The sequence below is a fragment of the Schistosoma haematobium genome, chromosome 6 (genome assembly GCF_000699445.3).
Source record: "Schistosoma haematobium chromosome 6, whole genome shotgun sequence".
Taxonomy (NCBI): Eukaryota; Metazoa; Platyhelminthes; class Trematoda; order Strigeidida; family Schistosomatidae; genus Schistosoma; species Schistosoma haematobium.
The window spans coordinates 4,371,675-4,385,068 of NC_067201.1; the positions used below are offsets into that span (position 1 = coordinate 4,371,675).

At 33.9% G+C, this 13,394-nt stretch overlaps 1 protein-coding gene across 1 annotated transcript in view; it reads left to right on the forward strand.

Moving 5' to 3' along the window:
* Nucleotides 1–13,394, forward strand: part of SLC1A2 (Excitatory amino acid transporter 2) — a 93,978-nt gene that overhangs the window by 13,999 nt on the left and 66,585 nt on the right. The window contains exon 2 of the mRNA XM_051216718.1: nucleotides 3,859–11,178. Coding sequence (XP_051065314.1) covers nucleotides 11,038–11,178 — 141 coding nt within the window. The 5' untranslated portion in view covers nucleotides 3,859–11,037. The remainder of the gene's footprint in view (nucleotides 1–3,858; nucleotides 11,179–13,394) is intronic.

Here is a 13,394-nt window from a genome sequence, read left to right on the forward strand (position 1 = left end):
CATCGACCTATGCTTAACATGATATTTCTTTTAATTGAACAATAAAGTCCACGAATAGACAAAGGGAACACCAATGGGATTATTAATATTATGACTTGTTGTAGAAACAGTTATGAGGAGACTGAAAGCCTCGACTTTTCCAGTGATCAGGCTGAACACGAGGATGTGTTATGTGAAGGATACATTCGTCATCATCAAAAAAGACGATACAGAAAACACCTATAATTTGATTAACAATATCTTTTATGAAATCAAGATCACAATAAAAAAGTCGAACAACAAACCATCACTCCAAGGTGTTTTGATCAACAGAACCTAAATAGGGAAACTAGAAACTTAGGTAAATCGAAAGGCAACCAACCTAGATCAAGTTCTTGACTACAGAAGCAACAGCTCAAGAATTCACAAAATCAGTTACAAACAAACACATTTATAGTGAGAAAAAACGAAGAACGACTGTCCACACAGCTTCATCAGAGAAATATCTATCTAACTCATCAGCAAAAACTAAAACAAAAATAGGCAAACTGACAAATGGATCATCCTGTCATATATAAGGGACAGATCAAAAATCATAACAGAAATATTCAAGCCGTTTCGAATAGGTGTAAGACGTAAACCACTAAAATCACTTCATTCAATCTTATACAAACCAAAGGAACAGAATGACAATAAAAGAAAAACTGGACATCCTCCATAAAAAAATGTTCCATCTATGAAGAACACTACATCGGAGAACGTGGATAATGCCTTTATTTTCGCTTGAATGAATATCAATTGGTGATCAAACAGCATGATATATCTTCGTTTATGTCAATGCATATGAAAAAGTATTGACACACGTATAACTACTTACTTACTTACATATGCCTGTTACTCCTAATGGAGCATAGGCCGTCGACCAACATTCTCCAACCCACTCTGTCCTGGGCCTTCTTTTCTAGTTCCATCCAATTCTTGTTCATTTTTCTCATGTCTATCTCCATTTCTCGGTGTAATGTGTTCTTCGGTCTTCCTCTTTTCCTTTGCCATTGAGGATTCCATGTGAGGGCTTGTCTTATGACGCAGTTCCGTGTTTTCCTCAATGTATGTCCTATCCACTTCCAGCGCTTCTTCCTAATTTCTTCCTCCACTGGGATCTAGTTTGTTCTTTCCCACAGTTGGTTGTTGCTGATAGTGTCCGGCCAATGGATCCGAATTATTTTGCGTAGACAACTGTTGATAAACACCTGTATCTTCTGGATGATGACTTTCGTAGTTCTTCAGGTTTTCACCACATACAGTAGAACTGTCTTGACATTTGTTTTCAAAATTCTGACTTTTGTGTTGGTTGACAGACAGTTGTTTTGAGTTCCATATATTCTTCAGTTGTAGATATGCTGCTCTTGTTTTGCTAATCCACGCCTTCACATTTGCATCATCAGTGATGCTGCCCAGATTGGTAAAGGTTTTTACATCTTCTAAAGCTTCTCGGTCAAATGTGATTGGATTGTTGCATGCTGTGTTGTATTGGGGAATCTTGCTTTTCCCTCTGTGTATATTGAGACTTACTGCTGCTAAGGCTGCTGCCACACTGGTCGTTTTCTCCTGCATTTGTTGTTACGATTGCGATAGGCGGGCCAGATCATCTGCGAAGTCACGTATATGTAGAAAAAATGTTAAAATCTTAGATAGTGGAATTATTCAAAACATTAGGGATTTTTGTTTTTAGAAGCTTGCCCCTAAAATCAATCAATAATCAATAAACATATCCAAATTGATCCAACCTATCAAGTAGTCAAAAATAACATGCATAAATATCGGATCAAATAATCCGATAAAAAGGAAGATACAAACAAAATAAAAAAATGTTTTGAATTATGTTGCAATACCCCCCCCCTGAATAATAAAGCTGTTACTTTAATATGAATCATAAACAATTCAAGTCACTTATTAAATATACTACTTAAATTGAGAATAATCAAACTCTTTAATTAAGTCTATTTAATAGTTACATAAAGAACATTCTTTACATTGTTAAATTTAGCTTTAATCTTTACTAAATTATCTTAAACAAAAATAAAATATCTACACATTGTTTCCTGTTTTCAATGATTGATTAGGTAAAGACATACCATTAACACAATCATTGTAACCCTAAAAGTAATAAGATTGAAACAGTTGATTAAAATCTTGTGGGTTTTTTTAGTGATTTTCCAATCGATAACGATTGAATTAACTCAATTATATGCACTGCTGAAGAGTCTCACAATAGGACGAAACGGCCGTTCCGTGATTCCAGATTTTTCATAGTGGTCTAGTTTTGATTGATTCATAAATTCAGCTATTACATTATATAGGAGTTGATATGAACTGAAAAAAAGCTGCTCAAAGTTACAACACACTAGATAGTTAACCATATTTCATATTCTCTGGTTTTCTAGAATTTATTCAAACAATGGATATAAGCGTTGGGTAAGACAATGAATTAGTTGAATTTAGATATTAACACCTTTGGATGATGTTTCAGTGGTATACAAGTTAAGCATTCGTGAACGAAATCAAAGGTCCTGACTTGAAATTCCACATGTAGGATCGTGGATACACACTGTTGAAGTATCCTATATTAAGACAAAATGATCGTCCAATATTTTACAGGTTTTTAGTTGTGGTCTAACTTGGACTGACTCGTGAATATTTACTTTGTTGAATTATGTATATTTTTGAATGTCATCAATTTTAACCATTTTGGAAATAGATTGTCCAAATATTTTTATTAAAATCTTACTTAGAAACAATAACGTTTTATTGACTACTGTTTATTATACTAATTTTTTTCCTTCCAAAAATTTGTCCTTAGTTTTTCTGATTAGACTATAATTTATGAACAACATTTAAGTGACACCGAAATCACTTTGAGAGGATCTACTTAGTTGCTTACTAGGGCTAAATGAGGGTTATAAAACAGTTTGAACAATAAGTTTCATGATTTATAGTTGATGGTTAAGATTAGAAATTGGATTTATAGTTTTTTTTTATCACGAACTGACATCAGCTAAAATGCCAAATGTGTGAGTGAATTTCGCGCCAAAATCTAAGAACTGTTCTCTTAAATCTGATTGGTTTATTCATAAATTATAGTCTTGCCATTTTTCTCTAAAAGTATATCGATTATTTGTGTAATTTATACCCTTAAGATATTTAATACTGATAATAAACACGATGAAGAACATGAAGAATAATAATCTTAAAGAAAATTCAACATAAGTGTGAAGCAGCAGTTCGTTTCGTCCTATTTTATTGGCAGTGAAACATGGCCGGTAAGAGTAGAGGATATTCCTGGGTTACTAGTATTCGATCATAGGTGTCTTCGAAGCATTGCTCGTATATCCTGGGACTTCTGAGTAAGTAATATGGTTGTTAGGAAACGGGTGTTAGGTAAGAATGGCAAATCAATTGATGAAGTGGTGAAACTTCATCAGTTGAGATGGCTGAGACACGTGTTACGTATACCCAACCACCGACTGCCCCGATGTGTGATGTTTTATGGTGTAGGAGTAGGTTGGAAGAAAGGTAGAGGCGGCTAGACCATAAAGTCACTGACAAGTGGACTGACCCATGTTGTTAGGTGTAGACTACCTGGTTGTGATACGTGAGATGATAGCAACCGATGGTTAGAGACCCTGAATGACATGACTCAAAATCGTTTGCAATGGCTCAGATGCATCCACTCTCTGTGTTCTCCCAAATTCTAATCTTCTGAATTCTTCATGTCCCTTTTTTTCTCTTTGGAAACTTCTTTCACTGGATTATACTCCTTGAATAACATCTTCAAACCCTAATGTTTCCGATTACTGCTTATACTTTTACTACCTTTAGCACTACGGGATTTGAATTGACAACTGCATCTCTGTGCTCATTTGGTGTGGACACTCGAACTGATGTACGTACGTACGAAGTTCTACGTTGTTACTGACTGACTGACTGAGATAGATTGAATACATCAATATCGTTCACCAAAACTATTAGTAGAAGATGGTATGTCAGTGGAATATGTGAAAATGTATCTATTATAAAACATTATGGATAATGATAATAGTTAGATTAGCTTAGATGTACAAAAACCTCTCTCTTCCATAGTTGAGATCATGAGTCACTTAATGCTAAACGAAACAGTCATTCAGTGCTTCCAGGTTTTCCATAGTGGTCTAGCTTTAATTGACTCATGATCTCAACCATTGAAATATTTTTAACCTAATCATAGTAACCAAACAATTTGAATAGGAAGAATAGAATACTGCTCTGGAGTTCAGTAGTTCACACTGTTAATTTAAGTTAATTTATGACATAATACAACTTTCATTCTTTATCATTGATAGGTGTCTATCTCACTATCAAACTGACTTGTTCCACCAGTTATATTTCATTGAATTACAATAACAAATTTATTAAATTTATAAAAGTCATAAATAACAAACAAAATACTGAAATCTTTCTGAATAGTTACAAAATTTCTTCTCAGTGAAACACAAAAAAAATTTATTGGAATTAGTAGAAGAACAAAAAAGGTAACATTTATTTTGTTTAACTAGTTAAATTGTATTAATATCGAAAAGGGGTATCTTGTGGATAATTATAGTAATGTTTAATAGTTGAGATCACGAGGCAATTGAAGCTAGACTATCATGGAAAACCTGGAAGCACTAATTGGCAACCGTTTCGTCCTGTTGTAGAACTCCTCAGCAATGCGCATCCATGATCCCGCCCAGTGATATTCGAATTCAAGACCTATCAGTCTCGCAAGTTAAAGCTTAACCTCTACACAAATCAACCGGCATCCAACGGTGTTAATGCCTAACTTCAACTAATCTACGAAATCGCACCACCGTCCACCGTTGTCTTCAGTCAGTTACTATCCTACTAATACTATCTCGTGTTCATGCTTCCATGTTTTCCATGGTGGTGTAGCTTCAATTGACTCATGAATTCAACTGAAAACTTACTAAAATCTGCACAAACCCCCCTTGTGATAACTTTATTTTCGTTAAAAAAAGTTAGTAGTTATACAAACTCACTTAAATTAGAAAACCACATAGTGTCGTTCAAAGAGTTAGGTATCACTATACAGATCTATTTAGTTGATCAGTTGTAAATACGGCAAAACTAGCGTTCAAGGTCCTATTAATGGCCGAAATCTAACTTCACTAAACGATGAACTGGCATACTAGATGCTCAAAATCAAATGTTTAACAAAATCAGTTTTCTACATGAAGAAACGGTTGTCCAAACATCATTTTCATTCTTGTACTTTATGCTCAGTATAAATGCCTTCATTATATAATGAACTTATACAGTTAATTTGCATCACTTAATGTGTAATAGAAAGTGACATTTATTCTTCGTAGAAGACAATCGTAAGCTACTGATATTTGACTAAAGATGGCTTGGAAATAATGCCAGGATCTGCTGGGATCACCGGGTAAGTAATAGTGAGCTTAGACGTAGAGTATTAGGGAATGATGGTAAATCAGTTGATGAGGTTGTGATTCTTCATCAAATCATATGGTTAGATCACGTGTTACTTATGCCTGAACACTGATTACCACGACGCTAAATGATGATTAGTGTTGGAGACGGTTGGATGAAAGTTAGGAACGGCCAAACCAGCCAAAACGTGTCATCAGTGTTTTAAGTTACTAACTTCTGATCTGAGCTATGTCAGTCAATGCAGACTACTTGATTGGAGTACGTCTGACTCTTGTAACCAATTGTTGGAGACTGCGTGTGACATGTTTGAGAATCGATCAGAATGGTGTCAGTGTATGCACTCTCTGTCTTCCCTTATACTATGAGATTATAATCATTTCTTTTATGTGTTGCCACATTTGAATGAACTACTTCTATGAATTTGGTGTTGATCATGTTGCTGTAATGAGATGTGGCAATATGTACCGATGTATATATGTGCCTGGTCCTAAGTTGTAGCTGAATGACTGATATATTTTTTTGAAATTTTATCTAATTGAATTAAGTATTTGAGGGGATTATTGATTTTATAGTTTTATATCAAGAACCGTTGGAAACCAGAAAACTTTCGATGATCGTTTTGTCCGATTAGTAATCTGATGAATAATGCAAGAAGGATTTTGAGATTTTTAAATTCGATGTCTGTTAGGGTTTTGAATGTGTGTTCTGTTGAAAAGTTTCATACAATGATAATATATCTGTCCAATGCTTTTTGATTATCAATATTTAGATAAACAAATCTTGTTGTGCTTCCAGGTTTTCAATGGTGTTCTAACATCAGTCGGTTCATGATTTCAATCAAAAGCTTAATTTCCACAACCACTAAACTGATAAAAAACAATTATGTTAGATTGTAATTGATTTCTATCACAGATCATTATCTACTGGATTATTAACAAACAACAGAGAATAGTGAAGAATTGTAATGTTTTGATAAGAGAATTCTCAGAAGTCTGTACACACAGACTCAATCGAGAACTATAATCAAAAGTTTTAAAGCTTATCATCATTATCATGTTTCCTTTAAAACATAGTGTAAGAATTCAATGTTTCTGCTTAAGCTAGTGTTCAGCTACTAGCTTCTTTATTGAAATCATGAATCGACCTAAGTTAGACCACTACTACTTCTGAGAAGTTCCCAAGAATGGGATTAAACGGCCATCCAGTGCTTCCAGGTTCTGAATAGTGGTTTAACGTCAGTCGGTTCATGATTTGAGTGAAATTCAAAAATTGCCACAACCTATTATTTGTTGTTGTATGACAAGGTCTTTTTTAATTCTTTTTTTTGTGTTTTACAGTATGTCCCCCTTCATTTAAACATTTCACTGGTAACTCTTGGGATTGTATCACTAAGTGATGCCTTAATGTGTAGATCAATTTAAATATTTATCTTATGGTGTTCGATTTGAATCATTCAGTATTATCTACTTATCAATTTATTGATTTTGTATAAACACTACAATATTTACAATTGATTAATCACTAGGTGGTTTTCTATGGTGGTCTAGCTTCAATTAACTTATGATCTTAATCATTGAAATTAGTTAATATGCTGTTCAAACATTCATAACTAAGATTTTAGTTGTCTTATAGAAACATTTATTTTTTTTAGATGAGATTAGGTTTACTTGAATTGATATTGACTTGACTGTTTGGAAATATCACTGATTGAAATCATGAGTCAATTGAAGCTAGACCACCATGGAAAACCTGGAAGCACTAGACGGCCGTTTCGTTCTAGTATGGAATTTTTCAGCAGTGCGCATCCACGGTTTGCACCCCGCGAGATCCAAACCCAGGACCTATCAGTCCTGCGCCAGGCGCTTAACTAACTAGACCACAAATATATGAAATATATAAAACCATTTATAGACAGAAATTTTTGTGGAATATATCCAAGCATTCGTCAGTTAGTTTCAATGTGATATTAAGATTAAGTCTTTGAATTTGTCTAAAACCAACGGAATGTAATCTAGTTTTTGATTACTACAAATGTACGACTAAACAATTAAGAAATTGCTTTTCAATGACGAACTGTTAAGTTGTAGAACTGATATAAATATTACTCTATTAAACTTCTAGAAGAGAATAATTTAACCCATGTAATACTTCTGGTTTATTAAGTTTTGTACTATTTCAAAGACAATATTGCTTGTTTAGATTCATTTCACAGCTTGCAATGGAAATAAGTTATCTATTTATTCATTAGACATGCTGTTTCAAATTTATAGTTTGACGAGAAGTACTGATAATCAACACTATCAATCATCATTTCTGAATGAAGGAATCACAAGACACAATGTTCCACATTTTGCTAGTGACTAGCTTCGTGAGGGAATTCTCGGAATTCTAGTGAGAAGCCATGACCAGTAGAGCTAATCCGTGTCAGTTAGAGACAGGAATCTACCTCAGTAAAATGGAGAATGGTCACGCATTTTCATGAATTGGTTGAGGTTAGACATTAACACCGTGGGATCCCAGCAGGCTCAGTGGTCTAGTGGTTGGGCGTTCGTGCGCAAGACTGATAGGTCCTGGGTTCGGATCTCGCGAGGCGGGATCGTGGATTCACACTGTTGAGGAGCCCCATACTAGGATAAAACAGCCGTCCAGTGCTTTCAGGTTTTCAACGGTGGTCTAACTTTAATTGGTTCATTATCTCAATCAAAAACTTAATGATCTTCACAACCCTATATTGATAATTAGTGTTTGAGGTATCCTGTTGTTACTGTTATTGGTAGAACCTTGATTGGCCTTTTTGATTTAGGTACACCCTGTGTTGATTGACTCAGTGTAGTGGTTACGCCACTAGTTATTTAGAATAGATGAATTGTAATTAACTGTGGAGTCAAGGGCGTACATTTTGTTCTATCTATGGGGTGGTACCTACATAATAATGTCGATTACATGAAAATCATATCCACTGAACAAGTTATTAGCTATTGGTATTCAATAATTCAATGGATAATCCAAGCGGTGTTTGAAGCAAAAAAAGTATTGAATTCGATTCTTTTCATGAATATCAACACTGAAATGAAGATATATCTAGCTAACAAATAAAACAAGATCAGACAAAACCTACGTCTTAGATTTGTCTGTTAACAACAATCCATCTATTCTAAGTAATGTTTTCGAATTATTGTTAAGTTGAAATTTATTCAATTATTTTCAATGAAAGAAAAAACTGATTAGTGAACAAAATGACTTTCGTTTCTACCTCCCTCCCTCCCTCCCTCTCTCACATTCTCTCCCTCTCACACACACATACAATACTTAGTGCTCCACCCCATTTACTAGTTGTACAGTTCACATGATTAGTTTTCTCTTCAAAATATTTTTGTTACGTAACTTGTATCATTAACATAACAATAAATGTAATAAGAGAGAGAGAGAGAGAAAGCAACTAAATGAACATTAACATTGTATAATGAAAAAAAAGGAAAGAAAGTAAATGAAACATTTAGCATTATCGTTTCAGTGGTTTTTTCCCTTCTTTCAAACAAGATAACGATACTTTTTTCTGTTCCTTTCTAAGTCTAGTAATAACAACGAAATTGCTTAAGATTCTTTTTTTCTTTCACTGTATGGAGATATAAAATGTAATGCAATTTAGTGCATTCAACTTCATCATGAAAATGAATAGTTAATGATGAATTCTTGTGAGAAGCAGTGATCAGTGGAGTTCAGTGGTGTCTATTGTGAGATTATTAACTCACCAAAGATAATGTTGGATATGTTGTTCGATTTCGTGGATTAATTGAAGTTAGACATTAAAACCGTTAAAATCCAGGGCAGTGGTCTAGTGGTTAAACGTTCGCATACGAAACTGATAGGTTTTGGGTTCGAATATTGCTGGGAGGGATCGCAGATGCGCATTGTTGAGGAGTCTCACTATAGTGATCTGGCTTTAATTGACTCATGACCTCAACTATTATAAATTACTATAATATCCACAAAACCTCTTCTGATACTAATTTTTTGTTTTGGAAATTACAATTATGCAATTGTGAATGTATAAATGAATCACCTTTACTGGAATGACATGACATTGACTTGTTCATATATTGATCGCAACAAGTACTCTTGCTTTGTTCCTTTGTACTATTTAAACTTGGGTTAATTTAACTTGTCTATGTATTCTCTGAAGAAGTGACTTTACCGAGTCACGAAACATCAGAAAATCTAATTTTTCTACTCATTGGAATATATGCAAATATGTTATTTTATATTATTCATAACAATCTACCCAATGCTCAATTCGAATTACCATCATTTGAAAACCTGGAAGTACTAGGTGGCCATTTCATCATAGTATGGGACTATTCAGCAATCGAAAACACAGTCCCCCATCGTGAAGTCGAAGTTAGGATCTTTGGTCTCATGCAAAAATACTTGATCTTTATTGATGCAGAATTTTAATTTTAACCATTTTAAATTACATATTTATGGTGGTAGCTAAGATCATTTTGTGGTTCAGATTGTGAAAAGTTTATAGTCGACACAGATCCCTGTGTAAATATATACATCAATTGAAAGAATATGTTGGTTTTCTTCTGATGGGTTATAAACTAAATCATTTAACTGCTGTGACGAATAAGCTCTTCGTCTAGACAACAAATGCTTAAATCACTAATGAATCGATTACAAATGACAAAACTACCTACCCAGTAAGTAAATAATTAATCAATGTTGTATGTTGGCAAATGAATAGCTGTGTCATTTATGTTAATCCACAAATATACACAAGTAAAGATTCAAAAACAACAAACAAAGAATGAATATTCATTTTTGTTATTCATAAATCAGTTGATGAAGTTGTGAATCTTCATCAAATGAGATGGTTGGATCACGTGTTACGTATGCCTGAATACTGATTACCACGACGCTAAATGATGATTAGTGTTGGAGACGGTTGGAAGGAAGTTAGGGAATGTCAAGCCAGCCAAAACCTGGCATCGGTGTTTGAAGTTACTAACTTCTGATCTGAGCTATGTCAGTCAATGCGGACTACTTGATTGGAGTACGTCTGACTCTTGTAATCAATTGTTGGAGACTATGTGTGACATGTTTGAGAATCGATCAGAATGGTGTCAGTGTATGCACTCTCTGTCTTCCCTTATACTATGAGATTAAAACTGCTTCATATCTTTCATTCTACGAACTAATTCTTTCTTCCTGTACTATATCTTCATATGCAATCTTTCTATTATATATTAATACCACTGAATTAACTACTCCCATGGATTTGGTGGATGGTGAGTGCTGGTGGGCGGCCTATGCTCCTCCACGAGGAGTAACAGGAGTAAGTAGTAGTAGTAGTATGAATTTGGTGTTGATCTTGTTGTGTTAATTAGGTAATGGCAACTTGGACCGATGTATTTGTGTGCCAGGTCCTACGTTGTAGCTGACTCACTGACTGACTGATTGACTTAAATGATTTTCACATTAGATGATGTTTGATGCCGAAATGGTTATGATAATGTCATTTCTCATTTATTTTTTAGTAGTATCATTATTATCTGACAAAAAAAACCAATGGATTCTAATGAAGAGGAATATGGTACGACATTTTTAAAATCTGATAGAAACAAACCAAATGAGAATACAGATTATGAAATGAAAACAACTAATCAAGACAAAAAGAGGGAAACAAATAGAAGAAATAAATTATCTAAGGTAACTTCTAACAATCATAATTATGTATTTTTAATACAATATCTTGTTTTTTCACGAAATAAGTAGTTCTTTTTAAATAGACATCGGTTCCTTACTCAGTGATCTAGAGGTTAAGTGTTTACGTGGGAGGTCCAGGATTTGATTTGCGGTTGCGGGTTAGTGTATACACACTCTTAAGGAGTCCCATATTGGGAAAAAAAATGCTCGTTCAATGCTTTCAGCTCGTCACTGGTTATTGAACCTAAATCAATTCATGTGTTTGATAGATGCATATAATTGGTTTGTATTAGCTGTTTGACATCAATTGTACAACTATTGAATCCAGGAAGTGTTGAGCTTCTGTTGTCGTATATATTACCGACCATATTGGTAACTGAGTCTACAACGGTCAACAAGCCAGGGCAACAAAATTTCTTCAAAACTACTGAACTACGATCAATTATATACATAAGCATTTAATCATAAGCTAAGAAATTCCTATCTGAAATTTTTAGGTTTTTATGCCTTGTTAAAACCAATGAAGAATTACTATTTTTAAGCTTAAGACTCTTGACCTTTCACACTTACAGTTTTCTTGTCAAGTAATTTTTATTATCAGAAAGAGGTTTTCTGGAGATTGTAGTAATTTAATAATTGAATTCATAAGACCATCATGGAAAGCCTGGAAGCACTGGATGGCTATTTCATCCTAGTATAGGACTCCTCAGCAGTGCGCATCCATCAAATCAATGTTATTTTAGCTAAAGACCAAAACTTCCGAATCTAGTTTTAACAAAACATACTAATACTTATGATTGTGTTCTTTATTTCATTTTCCGCCATTATGTTAAAAGTATTATTATTATTATTACTATTATTATTATTATTATTAGTGCCTTTATTCAATATTATATTCTTGGTACAATATAGAATTCTCAACATAAAGTATTTCAACAAGTTTCCTTTTGTCTTATTTCGTGATTGATCCTTACGATAAATATTGAGTGGCTGCCAGTTAGATGTTAGCAGTTCAGGAATCGACATTTGAATAATGTACATTCTTTTTGATGCATATTGACAGCAACTACGATATCTCTGATTGGGCTCTATTGTAAGTTGTACAATGAATTGTCGTAAACATTTCACAAACACATCTGAATAGATTATGAGACTAATAGACTAATAGTGATGCGTTAAGACAAACAAACAAGAAAACCGATAACTTTTTGAAATATCTAGATGGTAGGAACAGGTAACCCAGTTATTCAAACAGGCCGCTTTATGATGATCTTCATTTTATTTTCCGCCATTATGCTAAAATTATGTTAACTAATATATTTCATTGAAACTCAACAAAATCTTATTTTGTTTTAACAATCAAAGATTCTATCTATTTCCACCTGCCCCCCCTCCTTCACCGTCCACATAAATATTATTAATTGTCTTCCGACATCAAAATTGAATACACTCTCATAAGGTGTATCACTTTTCTATGTGACTAATTAAGTCAGTAAATTACATTGAAAAGAATGTAAGTTAAACTATATTAGCTGAGTTAATCTCATTTAATCAAAAGAAGAAGAAAAAAGAGAAATGGTTTCTGTAAAATTTAATTGTTTCCTGATTTTAGTTTATTATCAAGGATGTGAAATAACTACTTATAATATTTAAGTAGTTCACCTAATATTGATCTTAGAATATCATCGAAAACCTGAAAGCACTGGTAAACCGTTTCGTCCTATTATAGGACTCCTCAGTAGTGCGTATCCACGATCCCACTTCGCGACATTCGAACCTAGGACTTATCAGTCTCGCGCGCAAAGGCTCAACCTCTAGACCACTGAGTTGGCATCCAACGGTGTTGATGTCTAACCTAAACCAATTGAACGAGACTGCGAGACTGAAGGCCTTGGGTTCGAATCCCGCGAGCGAGGTCGTGGATGCGCACTGCTGAGGAGTTCCACAATAGGATAAAACGGCCATCCAGTGCTTTCAAGTTTTTGTTGATGATTTAACACCAATCAATTCATGATCTTTATAATCTTCACAACCCTATACTGGAGATTTAATACCTGTTCTTAATCTATCTTCATTGATAAAATGTAGAAATGTGAAATTTTAATTTTAATGATTTTGTATTACATAATGTGTATAGAGAAAACAATTGCCAGAATTGATTTGTATTATGTTATGTAACCATTTTAATTAGTTTCAGAAAATGAACTGTAAACTATTTT